Source organism: Equus quagga, unplaced genomic scaffold (assembly GCF_021613505.1).
Source record: "Equus quagga isolate Etosha38 unplaced genomic scaffold, UCLA_HA_Equagga_1.0 268.2_RagTag, whole genome shotgun sequence".
Classification (NCBI taxonomy): Eukaryota; Metazoa; Chordata; class Mammalia; order Perissodactyla; family Equidae; genus Equus; species Equus quagga.
Genome location: NW_025799870.1, coordinates 698,934 through 720,327, shown reverse-complemented (window position 1 = coordinate 720,327; position 21,394 = coordinate 698,934). Strand labels below are relative to the sequence as shown.

At 39.4% G+C, this 21,394-nt stretch overlaps 1 protein-coding gene across 7 annotated transcripts in view; it reads left to right on the top strand.

The window, feature by feature from the left end:
- The window catches only part of LOC124233886 (zinc finger protein 169-like), a 57,803-nt gene that overhangs the window by 23,318 nt on the left and 13,091 nt on the right, over positions 1-21,394 (top strand). For 4 of the 7 annotated variants that reach the window (XM_046651159.1, XM_046651155.1, XM_046651156.1 and 1 more), the window contains exons 2-4: positions 3,437-3,524; positions 20,599-20,725; positions 21,198-21,293. In XM_046651159.1, the coding sequence (XP_046507115.1) occupies positions 3,492-3,524; positions 20,599-20,725; positions 21,198-21,293 (256 nt within the window). In that variant the 5' untranslated portion in view covers positions 3,437-3,491. Of the gene's footprint in view, positions 1-3,436; positions 4,008-20,598; positions 20,726-21,197; positions 21,294-21,394 lie in introns of all 7 variants that reach the window. The other 3 variants (XM_046651161.1, XM_046651160.1, XM_046651162.1) reach the window with 1 other exon arrangement.

Genomic DNA, 21,394 nt, shown 5'->3' with positions numbered 1-21,394 from the left:
GAGGTTAAAGATCAAGGTGTCAGCAGTGTTGGTTTCTTCCGAGGCCTTCCTTTGGTTTGTACATGGCCATCTTCTCCCTGTGTTTACGTGGTCTACCCTCTAGATCTATGTTCAGATTTCCTCTTATAAGGGCTCCAGTTACACTGGATTAGAGCCCAGCCTGATAAAGTCGTTCTAACTTAAAGACCCTATCTCCAAATACTGTCGCATTCTAAGGTACTGGAAGTGAGGACTTTCACATATGGATTTGATAGAGGACGCAATACAGCCCATAACAGCTCCATGTCACAAGCTTTGTTAGTTGTGATATGTTCCAATATGTTGTGTTTATTAGAATCATTCTGTTCAAAATATCTCTTCATGTCTGTTGGAATTTTTTCTTTCATCCATCTGTTTTTAGACCACTGTTTCTTAATTTCTCATTCTGGAGGTCTTTCTAGAGAGCCTCCTGTTACTGATTTCTGCTTTAATTCCATCTTGGGCAAAGAACATACTCTTTTTAAACTTTAGTCCTTTGAGGTTGGTGACTTATATGCCTCAGAATTTCACTTACCTTGGTGAATGTTCTGTGTGCACCTTCTGCACTTGTGGGGCTTAGTGTTCTTTAAATGTCAATTAGATCAATACTGCCTGATAGTGTTTTTCAAATCTCTGATATTACTGTCAATTTGCTTTTTATTTTTTCATTTTTTTATTTTTTATTGCATTTTTTGCTGAGGAAGATTCACCCTGAGCTAACATCCATTGCCAGTCTTCCTCTATTTTATATGTGGATTGCTGGCACAGCATGAGTAACAAGTGGTGTAGGTCCATGCCTGGGATATGAACCCGCGAACCCAGGCTGCTGAAGCGGAGTGTGCAGACTTAACCACTATGCCACAGGGCCGACCCCAATTTGCTTTTTATTTTGCTGAGAGGTGTAGCAAGTTTTCTTAACTCTGATTATGATTCTGTTTCTCTTTTCCACTTCTTTTTCTTCATGTATTTTCTCCCAGTCTATGTGTTTACTTTTCATTTTCTTACCAGTATCTTTTGCAGAGCAGAAGTTTTTAATCTTAACAGAACCTGACTTACCAATTCTTTTCTTTCCTGGACTATACTTTTGGTGTTATATCTGAAAGGACATTGCCAAACCCAAGGTCACCTAGATTTTCTCACATGTTACCTTCCAGTTTTATAGTTTCACATTTTACCTTTAGGTCTATGATTCATATTGAGTTATTTTTTGAATTTCCTTTGCTCCTTTGTTCTTTGTGTGTCTGTTTCTGTGCTGTTTTGTTCCATTGATCTTTTTGTCTATTTTTAAATTAATTTTTGCCTATATCACACTCTGTTAATTACTGTAGCTTTGTAGTAGGTTGTGAAATCTGGTTGTGTCAGTCTTCGTTATTCTTCTTCAGTATTGTGTTGGCTCTTTGGGATCTTTTGCCGTTCCATATAAATTTTAGAACCAATTTGTTGCTATCCTTGAAGTAACTTGCTGGGATTTTGATGGAGGTTGTGTGAACGTATAGATCCAGTTGGGAAGAACTGGCATCTTAACAATATCGAGTCTCCCTGTCCATAATGTGGACTACCTCCATTTGTTTAGATCTTTGATTTGTTTCAGCAGAGTTTTATAGTTTTCCTCATACAGATCTTATACAAAAGTTATTTTTTAGACTTAGACCTAAGTATTTCCTTTTTCTGGATGCTAATATGGATGTTGTAGTGCTTTTAATTGCTAATTCCATTTGTTTGTGGCTGGTGTATAGGAAAGCAGTTGAGTTTTGTATATTAACCTTGTGTCCTGCAGCCTTGATATAATCACTTGTTAGTCTCAGAAATTTTGTGTTGATTCTTTGGGATTTTCTACATAGACAATCAGGTCATCCACAGACAAAGACAGTTTTGTTTCTCTGTTCCCAATCTGTGTACCTTTTATTGTCTTTTCTTGTCTTACATTAGCTAGGACTTCCAGTGTGATGTTGAATATGAGTGGTGAGAGAAGATATCCTTACCTTGTTTCTGATCTTATGAAGACAGCATCTAGTTTCTCACCATTAAATATGATGTTAGCTATAGATTTTGCACTCTGTTTTTTTAAAGCATAGCCACAATTATTTGCAGAGGGTATCAGTGAAGCTCATTATTATTATTTTCTTTTTTTGCTGAGGAAGATTAGCCCTGAGCTAACATCTGTTGCCAGTCTTCGTCCACTGTATATGTCAGTCGCCACCACAGCATGGCTGACAAGTGGTAAAGGTCTGCACCCAGGATCCAAACCCACAAACCCAAGAACCCGGGCCACCAAAGTGGAGTGCACCAAACTTAAGCACTGTGCCATGGGTGCATCAGTGCAGCCCCTTCTTAACCTAAACCTAATAAAATTAATATTGATTCCTTAATATCATCTAATATCTAATCAGTGTTCAGAGTTCCTCAATTGCCTCAAAAATGCCTTAACAAGGTCCACACATTGCATTTGATTGATGTGCCTCTTAGGTCTCCTTTTATTCGATAAGAGCTCTCCACCCTCTTTTAATGCTATTAACTTGTCAAAAGCGTCACATTTAAAAAAAATTATAAATATGTTAATTCACTCCTCAGTCCTTCCGCATCGTTTCTTAATGATGACTGTTGTTTTCCTCTATATCCAGAATATCATGGTCACGTCTAACAATGTTTACAATAATTCTCTAACATCATCTAATACGCAGTTCATATTGAACTGTCCTTTGTAGGCCCCAAACGTCTTTCAGTTCATTTGTGCAAACTAGGGCCCAGTCAAGGCCTGTAGATGACATCTGAAGAATGATTTCTCTCTTAAGTATCTTTTCACTAAGGAGCATCTCCTCTTTTAAAAATTTCTTTATGAAATTGACTTATTGAAGACTGAGCCAAATGCTGACTGCCCATTCTTAAATTTCAAGTCACATTTCAAATTTTGGGAACCTAATCTTGGATATTTAAGTGGAGAGGAGGGTGCAACCAGGTTATGGCTTCCCCCTGCTTCAGGTCTCCCCCAGGTCGCCATTCTGTGGAGTCCTGTAGTGCTCCTTCTGTTTTGAATTTCCTGGGCCTCATCCTTTGGCCTCAGGGCAGATACGGATGGGTAGCTTCTGTTTTCACTATGATAGGTCACTTTACTTCTCAATGTGAATGCTTACCTGTGGGCACTCTGAGGCCCTTTTCCTCTTAACAGAGTCCACACAGTGACAGAGTCTTTCGCAGCTGCTGGGGGCTTCATTTCCCAACCAGAGATTGAGGCCAAGCCTGCTGCTGTTCCAGCTCTGGGGGCCTTACCTACAGGACACTGGTTACTGCTTAAGAGTGGGCTGCTCTGATGCCCTCTGCAACCTGCCTTCCTTACTCCCCCTCTCCTCTGCTGACCTGGGAGGCTGGGCAGACAATGCTCCTCCTCAGCATCCCTCTTACTTCTCTTCTTTTTCCCTAGATCTGCCTCTGCAACTTGACTCTCCTCCAGGCGGAGCACTCAGGAGACCAGGAATATGGCCCCAGGGCTCCTGACAGCCACAGACGAGGTAAGTCCTCACCTTTCTTCCTAGGTCTTGCAGGATGGACCCATTGCCTTTTCTTGTCTTGGAGCTGCCTTGTTGGTGTTAGGCCATACCCAGCCCTGATCTTGGAGGTATGGTCCATCTTACCTGGAGCCCTCTCTCAGACTTCCCTACTCCATTCGTGACTCAGGAATTCACCAAGTAATAAACTGTTATCAGCACAGACTGCTCAGCCTGAGCAGTCAAAATGAAAATACAGGACATTCATTCTCATGTGCTCAGCAAGTCCCAAGGCCAAAAAAAGTGAAGGAAGTCTTTAAAGGAGGAGTTCCCTGAGCTGCCCCTGATGGACTGGGCAAATTGAAGAGCTGAGGGAAGGCATTCTTGTGGGGATGTGGCAGGAAGCCTATCGCGTCTCAGACACTGGGTGACCAATGGACTGTCCCTCACCACGTGGGAAGCTTGAAGCAGCCAGTGGCCTTGAGTCACGTTGGTTTCTCTGTAGAGGTGAGGATGCTGACATTCTATTTGCTTGTGACATGTGGATAGATTTGGTTTGGCCAGCCCGTGCTTTGTATTTAAATGAGTTTTCTACACTTAAAAATTTGTAGATTACCCTAAAGGTCTGGATTGCCAATTTTTCTGAGAATAGATTGTTCCCCACTGTCTTGAGTCCCCACTCTTGGTGGATGACAAGTAGCTGGAGCCAAATAGCATCTCCATAGTTTAGTCACACCTCCTTGTGCCCTTTGACCCTGAGACCGAGACCCCTGCTCTGCTCACTCATTATTTGTCTGGCACCTGAAGGCTTTGCCTGCATCCCCCTGAGACTGGAGGGAGACAGTTCAGCCAGAATCCTGGAAGCCAGGCTGAGGAGTGTGGACTTGAACTTGGAGCAAGCTGGGTTTTGAAGGATTTTGAGAAGGAGTTTGCCATGTTAAAATCAAGGATTGGAAATAAATACTACCTGAATAAATATATGTCCTAAAGGAAAGATTTTATAATCCCTAAGACTAGGTAGCCTGTGAATTTGACATAATCGAGTAAAGTTGATGTTTACTGACGACCTAAACAGATGCCAGGCAGGATACTTATGTGTAAATTATATCAATTACACAAAATAGTGTAAGTTTTGCATTGCCTGTCCTATAAATATGTCCAGTGTAGAATTTTTTTGCAAGAAGATGTGAACTTGATATTAATACTGAGCTTATATGGTGGATATTTGTCTGTTACTATATAAGTTTAAAATGATTGGGGTTATTTTAGATTTTATTTTTCCTTTCTCTCCCCAAAGCCCCCCAGCACATAGCTGTATATTTTTAGTTGTGGGTCCTTCTAGTTGTGGCATGTGGGATGCCACCTCAGCATGGCCTGATGAACGGTGCCTGATGTCTGTGCCCAGGATCCAAACTGGTGAAACCCTGGGCCGCCAAAGTGGAGCATATGAACCCAACCACTCAGCTACGGGGCCGGCTCCCTAAAATGATTGGTTTTTGATGTTAACAGAATATCATTGAGAGCTCTGTGTCCCTCAATTGTCAAATCTTTCTACCTTTGAGAGAAAGTGTGTATGTTAATGCATGCCATGTTCCCTAAAGTAACAGGGACAGCTTTTCTTTTGTACATTGCACTTTACCATTTATGATGTTAATAGAGAAGCATTCTTGGCTGAAATGGAACATTGTACTGGCTTACTTTTCCTGTCTCTACTCTGCCACTTCCTGTGGGATCCTTAGCACACCTTGAACCTCATCCTGTCTATGACCAACATCTCTCAATATTCATTATTTTCCTGGATGCCAGGGCATAAGCATCTGACTGGCTTAGTTTTTTAAGATGAAGTTTCCATACCTGTAAGAGTATCTGGCACTTATACTTATTTTATAAAGGGACCATTATTTTGAAAAAACTAAAAAACAAAGGGGTTTGTTTGTTTTGCTGTTTGTTATTTTGAGGCATAAAAATTACATATTTTAGAGTTTTTCAAATCGCATTTCCAGGTACTTTGTTGTATGTCACATCTGAATTATATGGAATATTCTGACTTATATATACAACATGACAGTTAGGCATTTCTCCCAAGGGCCTTTGCCTGAGAGGGGAAATTGGAATATGCATTAGAGTTGTGATACAGAAGGGGGCTGTGCCTACAGGCTGTTAACGTGTAAGAAATTAGCTAGCACTCCTTCACTGACTCTTTAAAATTGTTTTGAATGTCTGCTGTGTGCAGGAGCCTTTGATGGTCTACTAACAATGATATCTACAGCACAGACTCCATTCTGATAAGATTCCCAACTTTTTTAGGGGTTTACCTATCACTGGAATTAAAACATTTTAAAAATTTTTTACTGAGGTATAATTTATATCCAATAAAATTTGCCCTTTTAAAGTGTACAATTCTGTAGATTTTAGTATATTGACAAAGCTGTGCAACCCTCATGTTTTCATTACCCACCAAGGAAACCCCATACCTGTTAGGAGTCACTCCCCATTCTCCCTTCCCTCAGCCCCTGACAACCGCTAATCTGCTTTTTGTCTCTAAGAATTTGACTATTCTGTACGTTTCATATAAATGAAATCATATAATATGTGGTCTTTTGTGTCTGTTTTCTTTCACTTAGCGTATATTTTCAAGGTTCATCCATGTCATAGCCCAAAGCAGTAATATTTTCATTATTATTTATGGTCGAATAATACTCCATTGTGTAGATATACCACATTTTGTTTATTCATTTATCAGTTAATGAACATTCAGTTATTCCTATCATTGGAATTTAATTAATAATTTTGGTCTGTGTGCATCTTGGACAGATTTTAATGATAAAATTGTAGCATATTAAAACTAGTGACTGCCTCAGCATCATGCTTTTAAAGATGGAGAAACCACTAATATTCACATTCAAATCTATGACTCTTTACAGGTTACAAACATTCACAGATTTTCACTATTCCATACCACTATTTCTCAGTTATTGGAAATTTAACTTGTTCTCAATATTTGAGAACCTGTTCTGTGGAAATTTTATCCATGAAATGAATTTTGCACTTAGTTATTCTCACCACAAAATATGACTGAGAGAGGAGGCATGAGTGTTTCATCTGGCATGACCTACAGCTCTATAGAAGAGTGTCTCTGTTCTTCTCTTTGCTTTCAGAACCATCCACAGGATGCTGCCACACCTCTGCCCTCTGTTCCACCACTGACTTCCTTTCCCTCCTGCCAGTTGCTCCAGCCCAGCCATGTCTGGGGCTTGCTCCCTCTCTTCCTTTGCTCATGGCATCTCTGTTCCCTCCCTCCCTCTAGGCCTCATCTAGATTCTTAGACCTGTATTCTTTTTTTTTTTTTAAGATTTTATTTTTTCCTTTTTCTCCCCAAAGCCCCCCAGCACATAGTTGTATATTCTTCATTGTGGGTCTTTCTAGTTGTGGCATGTGGGACGCTGCCTCAGCGTGGTTTGATGAGCAATGCCATGTCCGCGCCCAGGATTCGAACCAACGAAACACTGAGCCGCCTGCAGCGGAGCGCGTGAACTTAACCACTCGGCCAGAAGGCCAGCCCCTTAGACCTCTATTCTTTCCTTGACTATTCTTAATCCTACCCATCTTTCAAATTTTAAATTTTTTATTGAGATGTAATTCACGTACCATAATTCACCCGTAGATGAAATTATTAGACAAGCACTTTAAAGTCTCTATTGTAATTATACTCAACAAGGAAGAGGAAAATGGAGTAATATCAAATGAAATAGACTTCAAGACAGAGGGAAGAAAGACCAATTCTGAATGATATGAGTCACTTCATTAGGAAGACATAACAGTTATGTGTGTGTGTCTAATAACAAAGCTTCAAAATAATTGACAGAATTAAAGGAAGAAAAAAGCAATTGTACCATTACAACTCAGAGGTGGGTTTTAACCACCTCTGAGCAATTGATAGAAACAACTAGGTAAAAAACCACTAAAGACACAGATGATCTGAAGAAAACTAGCTGCTGCATCATCCTGATTGATAGTTATAGAATACTGTGCCCTGCAACTGCAGAATGCACATTATTTTCAAGTACTATCACTGTGGTCACCAAGATAGACTACATGCTAATCTATAAAAGACATCATTAAAAGAGTTTAAAGAATGCAGAGTGTATTCTGTGACTCTAATAGCATTATATTACAAATCAATAATAAGATATCTAAGTAAATATCAAATATTTGGAAATTAAACAACATATTTCTTACTAATCCTTAGGTCACTGAAGAAATTACAAGAGAAATTAGAGAATATTTCAAACAGAACGATGAGGTTAATCTTGGTGCTTCTGCCCCATCAGCCATGCTTTTCACCATGCCTGGGGCTAGAGTTTCTGTGCTAGCCCCTCCCCTGGCATCCAACTTGGAGACCCTTGTGGTGTCCCCGGAGGGACCAAGAGGACAGGATATTGCTGATTGGGCCCTTGTGTTTTCCCTCCCACCTGACTTTCTACTCCTTCATGATAAAGCTCATGGTTTGCAACGATGGTGAGATTACAAGGACCAGCACTGAGGCCAAGCAAGGAGACTTAGTAGTTGGGAAGTGACTGGAACCACCACCCTGGAGCCAACACCTGCCTCCTTTCTCAGTCTTGGATAGAGGCACTACACGTGGCCACAGTGCTAGCTCGCCAGTTCAGCTGATGAGCTGCTGTGGAGTTTGTCTGTGTTTCTTGTGTGTTGGACACGTAGGGACAGAATGCAAAGCCTCCTTTGCCTGATGAGACAGAGAACGTCAGGACAGAAACATCATAGCCTCTGCTTTCAGTGAACTCACGTTTGAGTAGGAGAAGATTCGCATACACAACCTAAATCAAAACATCATTCTCCAATGAAGGTGGAGACAAGCCATCTTATTTTGTGAGCGAAAAAATGTCAGATGTTTGTGTCTTATTGGCACCGAGAATGGTCCCCAGGAATGGTCCTCAGGAGCCTGCTTTGGGGAAAGCTTGTCACACTGGCTCAGGTTAGATTCCTCCAAGACCCTCCCTAAGGAACTCTCTTATTTTACTGGCAAGTGACCATGCTCCATAAGGAAAATTCCACAGGAGCAAGAACCCTGGGATGTGATGAGCATAGGAGCAATGTCAGTCTAAACTCAGACTTTCCTACCCAAGAGAGTGATTGTTCAGGAAGAAGAACCCACAAATGTGTCATTTGTGGAAGAAGCTTCAGATTCAATTCTGAGCTCAGGCAACATCAGAAAATTCATTCTGGTGAGAGACTCTACTTGTGTGATAATGGCAGTCAATCTTTCATTCAAAGCTCAAAACTTAGTATCAGAGGATTCATACGGGAGAGAAACTGTGCAAGTGTACTGTATGCTTAAAAAGCTTCAGTCAGAATTGGAGATTGCACACTGGAGAGAAACCCTATGGCTGCAACAAATGTGGGGAAAGGAAGGATTCTAATCCAGCTCAGGTCTCTTTCAGCATCAGAGCTTGGAAGAGAAACTAAAAATCCAGTAAGTGTGGGATAGCCTTTAGTTAGAGCTCACACCTTGTTCTCCACAGGCAGACTCACAGTCTCACAGAGAGAAGCCCTGTGAGTGTAAAAGGTGTGTGAGAAACGCTGTATCTGTAGCTCACATCTGGCCCAATACCAAAAAGTCAACTTCAGAGAGAAGCCCTGCAGATGTGATAAATGTGGGAGGGGTTTCTGTCCAAACTCACAACTTGGCCAGCATCAGAGAAGGGGAAAAAAGCCATACAGATGTAGTGTCTGTGGGGAGTGCTCCAGCCAGAGCTCCCACCATCTTCCCCCCGGATCCACCGAGTCCACACTGGTGGGAAGCTCTGTGGATGTGGTAAGAGACGGAGAGCCTGCTGTCCAAATGCAAACCTTGATTAGCATCAGAGTTTACACTGGAGAGAAACCCCATGTATTAGTCTGCTGGGGCTGCCATAAAAGAATACCACAGACTAGGTGGCTTAAACAATAGAAATTCTGTTTTCTCACAGTTCTGGGGACTGGAAAGTCCAAGATCAAGGTGCTGGCTGATTCAGTTCCTGACAAGAACTCTCTTCCTGGCTTCCAGATGGCTGCTTTCTTGCCGTGTCCTCACATGGTGGAGACAGCTCTGATGTCTCTTCCTCTTATTCCTGTGGGATCAGGGCCCTGCCCTTATGACCTCATCTAACCTTAATTATTTCCTTAGAGGCCCCATCTCTAAATACAGCCACATTGGGGTTAGGGCTTCAACTTGTGGATTTGGGGGGACACAGTGTAGTACATAGCATTCCAAACCCTGGCCTCCCAAGTTCATGCCCTCCTCACAGGAAAAATACATTATTTCATCCTACGAGCCCCCAAAGTCTTAACTCATCCCAGCATAACTTTAAGGTCCAAAGTCTCATATAAATATCCTCTAAATGAGAGGCATGTGTGAGACACAAATTGAAGTACCATTCATCCTAAGGCAAAATTCCTCTCCACTTGTGAACCTGTGAACCAGACAAGTTAATTTCCAAAATAAAATGGTGGGACAGGCAGAGGGCAGACATTGCCATTCCAAAAGGGAGAAAGAAGATAAGGTGGCAGGTCCTGACAAATCCAAAGCCTAGCCAGATAAACTCTGTCAGATGTTTGGGCTGAGAATAATCTTCTGGTTTGAAGTTCTCCTCTCCAGGTCCTCTGGGTTGACAGTGTCCCTTTGGCTCAGAGGGGCAACCCTGCCTCCATGGCTCTCAGCAAAGGCCCTGCTAAAACTGAGGAGTGGGCAGCCTTGCCCCCTGGGCCTGTGATGTGGGATTGGCAGCCCTGACAATCTCTGAATTGCTTTCAGGGTTATTCCTCCCTTTTCTTGAAGGATAATGCGTGTTCGAAGACTTCCTCATTCCATCCTGCTTTCTCTTTTTACTTTAGCCCCAGCTGGCAGTGTTTCTGCTGGTATAATCCCTTCTCTTCCTGGCTTCTGCTGAAGTTGATTAAATTCGTGGTTCACACTCATCCTAATCTCTTTATCAAATCATTCTTCAGCATGTCCTCAGTGTTCTCTTCAGAGCAAGCTTTCTCACTTTTTTGCAAAGGCTGAGAATTTTCCAAATCTTCAGTGCAGTTTCCTTTTTGCTTAACAAATCCTTCTTCAATTCATTTCTCCCCTCTCACATTTTACTATAAGCAGTAAGGAGGAACTAAACTGTTCCTTCAAAACTTTGCTCAGAAATCTCCTCAGCTAAATATCCAGTCTGGTCACTCACAAGTTCAACCTCCCACAAAACACCAGAACAGAGTTCAGTCAAGTTCTTTGCCACTTTATAACAGGGATCACCTTTCCTCCAGTTTCCAGTAACCTGCTGCTCATTTCCATCTGAGACATCACCAGAATGTCTTTTAATGCCTATTTCTACCAACATTCTGTTCATGGTTATTTGTGCATTCTCTGAGAAGATGGATGTTTTCTCTCTAACTTTCCTCTTTCTTAGCCTTCCTCAAAATCACCTTTAATGTCTATATTTCGGCCAGCAGTCCTTTCATGTCAGTCTTGGGTTCTTCTAGCATGCACCTCAAAACTCTCCCAGCCTCTGCCCATCACACAGTTCCAAAGCCACGTCCACAGTTTTAGGTATTTGTCACAGCAGCACCCAACTCTCAGTACCAAAGTCTGTATTGGTCTGCTAGGGCTGCCATAACAAATACCATAGACTAGTGGTTTAAACAACAGAAATGTGTTTCTCACAAGTCTTTACACTAGGAATCTAATATCAAGGTGCCGGCTGATTTGGTTCCTGGTGAGGACTCATCCTGGCCTACAGATGTCTTCCTTCTCACTGTGTGCTCACATGGCAGAGAGAATGAGCTTGAGTCTCTTTCTCACCTTATGAGGCACCAGCCCTTTTGTGTCAGGGTCCTACCTTTATGACCTCATTTAACCATACTTACTTCCTTAGAGGCCCCATCTCCACATATAGACATATTGGGGGTTAGGGCTTCAACATGAATTTTGGGAGGACATGGTTCAGCCCATAGCACTCTATAAATGTTTTGAATGTGGAAAAGCCTTTAGTCAAAATTCACAATTGAACAAGCATCAGATAATCCACAAGTGGAAATTCACAGGGGTGGAGAGAATGCTATAAATACGTTGAATGTGAAACTCTAAGTTTGTTCAGTATCAGAGAATTGAAAGAGGGAGAAAGGCCATAGATATGAGTGACATACAGGGAACTTCCATGTGCTAACCCCATATGGAGCCTGACTCCACCTCAGAGTACTGACATAGGAACAGTAAGGAACGTGGGGGAAATTCTGATCATACTGAGAGTGTAGGTAGGATGGTGAGAGTCCTGTGAATAGTCCCTCTGTTTCTGATTTGTTGAAAGTGTTAATATTCTGGGCCCTGTTACAGAAAGTGCCCTTGGATGCACATCTCCTTGAAGTGACTTAAAAAAATTTTATTGATGTGAATTTTGCATAACATAAAATTAACCATTTTTTAATGTACAATTCAGTGGCGTTTAGTGTATTCACAGTGTTGTCAGCCATCACCTCTGTCTGGTAGCAGCATTTTTTCAGTACTCCCAAATCCGACATCAAACAGTCACTCCCCACTTGCTGCTCTCCCCAGACACTGGCAACCGCTAACTTGCTTTGTGTCTCTGGATTTACCTGTTGTGGATATTTCATATAAATGGGATTTTACAATTTTTAAAAAAAGAACTTGTATCATCAAAAATGGCTGAGTAGGGAAATCCATCTGCCCAAAAGCAACTAATGAGCTGCCAAAAACTGTCAGAATTAACTTTTGTAGAACTTTGGAATCTAGTCAAAACTGGAAGATTTGATGAAGAAAGAAGCTCCGACTTTGTGGCAGGAGAATGCTGTGGCATTTTACACTTCCTGCATACCAACCATCCATGAGGAAGTTCGGGCACAAAGATTTTATCTCAACTATCTTAAATGTGCACAAAGAGCTAAAGGAAGCCTTGGTCATGGAACTAAAGGAGCTAGGTCAACAACGTTTGAACAAATAGAGAATATTAATTAAGAGAACTTAGAGGAACCTGGAGCTGCAAAGTATAATAACTAGGGTGAAAAATTCATTATGAGGGTTCAACAGTATATTTAAGCAGGCAAAATAAAGAGTCAGTGAACTTGAAAATAGTTCAGTTGAGATTATTCATTCTGAGAAACAGAAAGAGAAAAGAATAATGAAAAACGAACAGAGCTTAAGAGACCTGTGACACACCATTTGGTGTACTTACATACCCATGATGAGAATTGCAGAGGGAAAGGAGAGAGAGAAAGAAAATTTCAAGAAATAATTTCCAGAAACTTCCCAAATTTGATAAAAGACATAAATCTATACATTCAAGAAGCTCAACAAACTCCAAACAGGATAAACTCAAAAGATCCACACCAAAACATATTATAGTCAAATTATCAAAACCCAAAGACAAAGACAGAATTTCAAAAGCAGCAAGTGAGAAGTTGTTACCTACAAAGGATCCTCAATGAGATTAAACAGCTGATTTCTCATCAGAAACAAAGGAGGCCACCAGTCGGTAGGATAACACATTTAAAGTCTTGGCAGAAAAACTATCAAGTAATAATTCTTTATATATATATTTTTTTATTGGCAGTTACATTGGTTTGTAATATTATATAAATATCGAGTGTACATCATTATATTTCAGTTCTGTGTAGATTATAGCCAGCAAATTATACTTCAAGAATGAAGGAGAAATTAAGATGTTTTCAGATAAACAAAACCTGAGAGAGCTCATCAACAGTGGACCCACTTTACAAAAACTGCTTTAAGCTGAAATGACACTAGATAGTAACTCTAAACCATAAAAAAGAAATATGAACACTAGTAAAGTTAACTTCATAGGTATACATAAAAGCCACTATTATTGTACTTTTTATTTGGTTTGTAACTTCTGCTTTTCCTTATATGATTTAAGGCAAATGCACAAAGTAATTATAAATTTATGTTAATGGGCATACAAAATATAGAGATGTAATCTGACAATTATAAAATAGGGGTAGTATATAGTATAAAGATGTAACCTGACAGATATAAAATAAGTGGAGAGGGATGGAAAAGTAGAGCAGAGTGTTTTTATACTATTGAAACTAAGTTGGTAGATTTTACAAGTTTAATATGTTAATTGTAATCCACAAGATAGCCACTAAGAAAATACTAAAAAACATACAGAAAAGGAAAGAAGGGGATAAAAGTGTTACTTTAGAAAAGAACAATAAATATTAAAAAGGCAGTAATGGAGGAATTGAGGAACAACTGACATAGAAGACACACAGAAAACAACTAAATGGCAGAAGTAAATCTTTCCTTTTCAGCAATGACCTTTAATGTAAATGAAATGAACTCTCCAATCAAAGGCATAGACTAGTAGACTAGAGTAAAAAAACCAAGATATATGTATGTGCTGTCTACACAAGACTCACTTTAGATATAACAACATAAAGAGGTTGAGAGTAAAGGGATGAAAAAAGATATTCCATACAAATAGTACCCAAAAGAGAGCTGGAATGGCTGTGTTGTGAGACAAAATATAGACTTTAAATCAAAAAACGGAAGAAGAGATTAAGAGAACATCATATGTTGATAAAACATTGACTACAGAAAGAACATATAACAATTATAAATATATACATATAGTCCCAAAATATATGAAGTAAAAATGGAAAGAATTGAAGAGAAAAATTGTTCTACAATAATGGTTGGAGACTCTAATATCCAACTTTCTATAATAAATAGAGCAGCCAGACAGATCAGTAAGGAAAGATAGATGTTGAACTACACTGTGTATTAATTGCACCTCAGAGGTATATACAACACTCCACCCAACAATAGCAAAATATACCTTCTACTCAAGCGACATGGAACATTCTTTAGGATGGACCTTATGTTAGGTCACAAGGTAAGTCTTAATAAATTTGAAATGACTGAAATCATACTTTTTTGATCACAGTGGAATGAAACTAGAAATGAATAACAGAAGGGACTCTGGAAATTCACAATAACTCTGGAAATTAAGTAGCACACTCTTAACCAATGTATCAAAGAAGAAATCACAAGAGGAAGGAAAAAATAGCCTGAGATGAATGGAAATGAAAACATGATATACCAGAACTTATGGAATAGAGTGAAAGCAGTGCTTAGAGGGAAATTTATAGCTGTAAATGCATACACTAAAAAGGAAGAAAGATCTCAAATCAATAACCTAATAGCATACCTTAAATAACTAGAAAAAGAAGAACAAACTAATCCCAAGCTAACAGAAGGAAGGAAATAATAAAGGTTAGAACAAAGATAAAATGGAGAATAGAAAAATAATAGAGAAATCAATGAAACTTAAAGTTGGTTCCTTAAAAAAAATAACAAAATTGACAAATATTTTATCTAGATTGACTGACAAAAAAAGAAGACTTAAACTACTAAAATCAGAAATGAAATTGGAGACATTACTGTCAATTTTTTAAAAAAATAAAAAGGATTATAAGGGAATACGGATATATGCCAACAAATTGGCAACCCAAGGTGAAATGGACGAATTTCTAGAAAGACACATCTGTCTAAACTGACTCAGGATAAAACAGAAATTCTAAATAGACTTACAACTAGGGAGCATATTGAATCAGTAATAACCTCCCAACAGAGAAAATCTCATGACCACATGGCTTCACTCACTAATTCTATCAAACATATAAAGAAGAGTTAACATGAATCTTTCTCAAAGTATTCCAAAACATTGGAGAGGACATGTCCTAATTCACTCTATGAGGATGACATTACTCTGATACCAGAGGTGTCAGACAAAGACATTGCAAGAAAAGAAAACTACAGGCTAATATCCCTTATGAATATAGATGCAAAAAATCCTCGCCAGAGTTCTCCCATACCTAATTCAGCAACATACTAAAAGGATTGTACCTCATGACCAAGTGAGATTTACTTCCAGATTGCAAGGATGTTTCAACATATTAAAATCAATCCTGTAATACACCACATTAAGAGGGTGAAGGATAAAAACCACACAATCATCTCAATTGATGCTGAGAAGGGATTTCACAATATTGAACATCCTTTTATGATAAAATATTCAGTAAACTATGAATACAAGGAAACGTCCTTAACATGATAAAGGCCATGTATGAAAAATCTACGCTAACATTTGTTCTCAATGGTGAAAGATGAAAAGCTTTTTCCTGAAGTATAGGAACAAGGTAAGGATGCCTGCTTTTGCCACATCTGTTCGACATAGTGCTGGCAGTTCTAGTCAGAGTTAATTAGGCAAGAAAAAGAAAAGACATCCAAATTGGAAATGTAGTAACATTATCTCTTCACCGAAGATGTTATCTCATATCTACAAAACCCTAGAATCCACAAAATAAATTGTTAGAGCTGATAAATGAATTCAACAAAGTTGTAGGATACAAAATCAACATGCAAAGTCAGTTGTATTTCTGTATTTTTAAAAATTCCATTTACAACACCATCAAAAAGAATAAAATACTCAGCAATAAATTTAACCAAGGAAGCAAAAGATTTCTTCACTGAAAACTACAAACCGTTGCTGGAGGAAATTAAGGAAGACCTAAATTAGTGGAAAGACTTCCGAGGCTTATGGATTGGAAGACTAAATATTGCTAAGACGACAGCACTACCCAAAGTGGTCTGAAGATTCAGTACAATTCCTATCAAAATCTCATTTTTGTTTTTTACAGAAATAGAAGAGCCTATCTTAAAATCCATTTGGAATCTCATAGGAACCTGAATGGCCAAGACGATCATAAAAAAAACAAAACAAAGTTGGAGGACTCACACTGCCTGATTTCAATGCTTAGTACAAAGCTGCAGTAACCAAAACAGTGTTGTACTAGTATAAGGTTAGACATAGAGCAATGGAATAGAATCGAGAACCCAGAAGAAAACCCCTTGCATATGGTCAGTTGATTTTTGACAAGGGTGCCAAGACCATTTAATTGGAAAAGGACAGTCTTTATACACATGGTGCTCTGACAGTTGGTTATCCACAGCCTAAAGAACACACTTGAGATAAATGAAAAATTAGAAAGCCTCTGCAAAGAAATAGAAGATATTATGATTATGTATATGGAAATGTTACAACTGAAAAATATGTACCTGAACAAAAAGGCTCAGTAGTAGATGGGCTTACCGGCAGCTTAGAGGTAACAGAGAAATCAGTGAACTAGAAGATAGAGCAATAGAAGTCACCCAATCTGTACAACAGGGAGAAATACACTGGGAAGAAAATGAGTTAAGTCTTAAGAACTGTGGGAGTATAACAAAATAGCTAACATTTGTGTCACTGAACCTCTGGAAGGAGAAGAGAATTATATTTTAAACAGGAAGGGGAGAGGATGTAATGGGACGTAAGGTTTCTGTACTTCCTTCAAACTGGTTCAACGATGTCCCCAGTACACTGAGAAGTTATGTATAGGTAATGTAGAACCTAGAGCAACCAATAAAAAAATGATACAAAGAGATCCACTAAAAGACACTAGATAAATCAAAATTGAATTATATAAAGGTCAAGTAACCCACAAGAAGTCAATAGTAAGAAAACTGAGAAGCAAAAAGCAAAGAAAACAAAATTAAAATGGTCTAAATGCACCACTAAAAGAGAGAGACTGACACAGTGGATTTAGAAAACCCTATTATCTTATCTAAGTGAAACTCACTTCAAATATTATAGTGTAGGCAGGTTAAAAGTAAAAGGATTTTTAAAAGACACATGCAAACATTAATCAAAGGAAAACAGCGTGGCTGTATTAATATCAGGTAAAGTAGACATCAAAGCAAAGCAAATTCCCAGACACAGAGGGCGATAAATGGGTCAGTTCACTGGGAAGATTAGTCATCCTCACTGTGCACACATCAAACAAGAGCTTCAAAATATGTAAAAAGAAAACTGAAAGGGGAAATAGACAAATCAACAATTAATTGGAGACTTAATACCCTTCTCTATATGATCAATAGAATAATTAGAGCAAAAATCAGTAAAAAATTATCAACACCATCAACCAACAGAATTGAATCAACATTTATACAGCATTCCACCCAACAATAACAGAGCACACAGTTGTTTAAACTCCTGGACAGATACCAAGATAGACATATCTTGGGCCATAAAACAGAATACATACATAATACAACACACAAAACATAGAAGTTTGTTTAACAAATTGAAAGAATTGAAATTGTACAGAGTGGGTTCTCTGACTACAATGGAATCAAACTTGAAATCAGTGAGAGAAAGTTAACAGAAAAATTGCCAAACAATTAGAAAACAGACAACATACTTGTAAATGATCCATGCACCACAAATGGAAGTCTCAAGGGAAATAAAAACATACATGAAAGTGAATGAAAAGGAAAATGCAGTATATCAAAGTATATGGGATGCAGCCAAAGCAGTCCTGGGAGAGAAACCTGTAACACTAAATGTATGTGTTAGAAAAGAGGAAAAGTCTCAAGACAATAATCTAAGCTTCTGCCTCAAGAACCTAGAAAAGTAAGTGCAATAAACTCAAAGCAAACACATAGAAGGAAATAATAGTGATAAAGGCAGAAGTCAATGAAATTGAAAAGCAGAAATGGGGAAAATCAGTAAATCAAATTGCTGCTGCTTTGAAAAAATAAAATTGATAAACGTCTAGCAAGACTAAGAAAAAAAGAGTAGACAGAAATTACCAGTATCAGGAATGAAGCAAGGGATATAGTTATATACTCTGTAGCCATCAAAAAGAATAATGAGAATATTATGAACAGCTCTGTACTCATAAATTTGACAACTTAGATAAAATGACCAATTCCTTGAAAAATACAAGCTACCTTAACACACCCAATATGGAATGGATAATTTGAATAGCCCTATGACTGTTAAGGACTATACATCATCACCAAGTACGGTTTACTCCAGGAATGCAAGACTGGTTCTGTATTTGACTCAGTGAGTGTAATCCACCATATTAACAGCCTAAAGGAGAAAACCCACATGATCATATCGGTTGATGCAGTGAAAACATTTGATAGAACTCAACAACTATTTGATTAGGGACATCCAGAAAAAATCTGTAGCTAACATTCTTTTTTTTATTGTTAACATATATAACATAAAATTTACCATTTTAACCATTTTTAAGTGTACAGTTGAGTGGCATTAAGTACATTCACAATGTTGTGCAACCATTGCCACCATCCATTTCCAGAACTTTTTCATCTTCCCAAACTGAATGTCTGTATTCATTAAATGCTAACTCTCATTCCCCACACCCCCAGCTGCTGGTAAACTCTATTTTACTTTCTGTCTCCATGATTTTGCCTATTCTGGGTACCTCCTATAAGTAGAATCAAACAATATTTGTCTTTCTATGACTGGCTGATTTCACTGAGCATAATGTTTTCAAGGCTAGTCCCTGATGTAGCATGTATCAGAATTTCCTTCTCTTTATTTTCCCTTTTTTCCTGGGAAAGATTCGCCCTGAGCTAACATCTGTTGCCAATCTTCCTCTCTCTCTTTTTTACCCCCCTCCCCAAGGCCCTAGTACATAGTTGTATATTCTAGTTGTGAGTCCTTCTAGTTCTGTGTGAGCCGCTGCCACAGCATGGCTACTGACAGATGAGTGGTGTGGTTCCACACTTGGGAACTGAACCCAGGCCATCAAAGCAGAACACGCCGAACTTTAACCACTAAGCCATCAGGGCTGGCTCAGAATTTCCTTCTTCTGTAAGGCTGCATAATACACAATTGTGTGCATATACTACATTTTCTTCATCTATCTATTGATGGACATTTGGGTTGTTTCCACCTTTGAGTTATTGTGAATAATGTGGTTATGGACATTGGTGTACAAGTATCTAAGTCCCTGCTTTCAATTCCTAGGAGCGAAATTGCTGGATCATATGGTAAATTGTATGTGTAACCTTTTGAGGAACTTTTGCTGAACTCTTTTCCACAGAAACTGCACCATTTTACTTTTCCCACCAGCAAAGGTTGCAATTTCTCCACACCCTGCCCACACTTGTTCTTTTCCATTTCTTTGGTCGTACCTCTCCTATGGGTGGGACGTGTTATCTCATTGTAGCACAGTATTCTTAATGCTGTGAGCCATAATGCTTTCCTCCTCACATTGAGAACAAGGCACGGATGTCTGCTTTCACCACTCCTACTCGTTACTGTGCTAGAAGTTCTACAATAAGGCAAGAAAAGGAAATAACATGCGTACAGATTATAAAGGAAGAAATAAAACTGTCCCCATATGCAAATGATATGATTGTGTACAAAATCTCAAGGAACCTGGGAGAAAAACACTCTCAGAGCTTAATAAGTGACTTCAGCCCGGTTGCAGGAATCAGGATAAACATACAAAAACAATTGTATTTCTGTATCATAGCAATGAACATGTGGTCACTGAAACTAAAAATACAATACCATTAAAAATCACTAAAAAAATGAAAAAATTCTTAGGTATCAATCCAACAAAACTTATATAGGATTTGTATGCTGAAAAACCACAAAATGCTGATGAAAGAAATCAAAGAACATCTCAATAAATGGAGAAACGCATCATGTCTATGGATATGAAGAGTCAACATAGTGAAGATGTCGGTTCTCCCCAAATTGATAGACAGGTTTAATGCAAATGTTGTCAAAATTCCAGCAAGGGTTTTTGGTAGATAATAGACAAGATTATTCTAAATTTATATGGAAAGGTACATGCCCTAGAATAGCTAAAGTTACCTTTAAAATGAAGAGTGAAGTGAGGAGTCAGTCTACCTGATTTCAAGACCTCCTATATAGCTACGGTAATCAAAACTGTGTTTTTGACGGTGTCATGGACATAGAGATTAATAGAACCAAATGGAGAAACCCAAAATAGAGCCACCAGCAATGTGTGAAGGGGATTAATATCTTGAACACATGGCACCAGGGTCCAGGTTAAAAGTAGGATCTGTGGATCTCACCTGGGTACCCCATGCCAGCCTTCTTGCTGCCTCAGCCCTGGTTAGCGGCTAAGGTTGTTGACTAGTGGGCGTGCTGGCTCCTTGGTGAGCAGGGATGTGTTTGTGTTACAGGCATTGATGGCCTTCAGAGATGTGGCTGTGGCCTTCACCCAGAAGGAGTGGAAGCTCCTGAGTCCTGCTCAGAGGACCCTGTATCGGGATGTAATGCTGGAGAACTATAGCCACTTGGTATCGCTGGGTAAGAATGGCCTGTCTCAGATCGCAGACTCTGGGCATCTTAAGATTTTATGTAGCAGCTGTCATGCTTTTGGTTCAGAAAGAAAGACATATTTTCCCCATACCCCCAGAGAGTCTCTGGATTCTGTCGAGTTGGAAATAGTGAAGTTGTGTGTGTGTGTGTGGTGTCTGACACTGCATTTTCAGGCTTCTTCCTTGGCCAGGCTCCTCCTCTGAAGTGATCTTGCTTCAAATGGGGGACTATTTATATTCCCTCAGGCACAGGGGAGAACCAGTGTACTATCTTCAGATCCAGGCTACCCCCGCCCCGTAGCATCCTCTCTCAGCATTCAGAGAGCCTTTGCCACCCTCCGTGCTTCCCTGCCCACTTCTGGATTATTGCATTGCCCAGTTGACGCTGAGTTCTGTGATAGCCTCTTAAGCCTCTAACCCAAGGTCACCCTGGTTTCTTTCTCTGTTTCAATTCCCAAAAGGAATTGCCTTTTCTAAACCCAAACTCATCACACAACTGGAGCAAGCGGATGAGCCCTGGAGAGAGGAGAGCGAAGGTGTTCTGGACCTTTGTCCAGGTGAGTGGGAAGCAGCAGGCGGACGGGGGCAGGGCAGTGAGGTGCTCAGCAAGTGAGGACGGAGGAGTCCTGTGAGCTCCTGGGGAGGAAGCTCTTCTCCA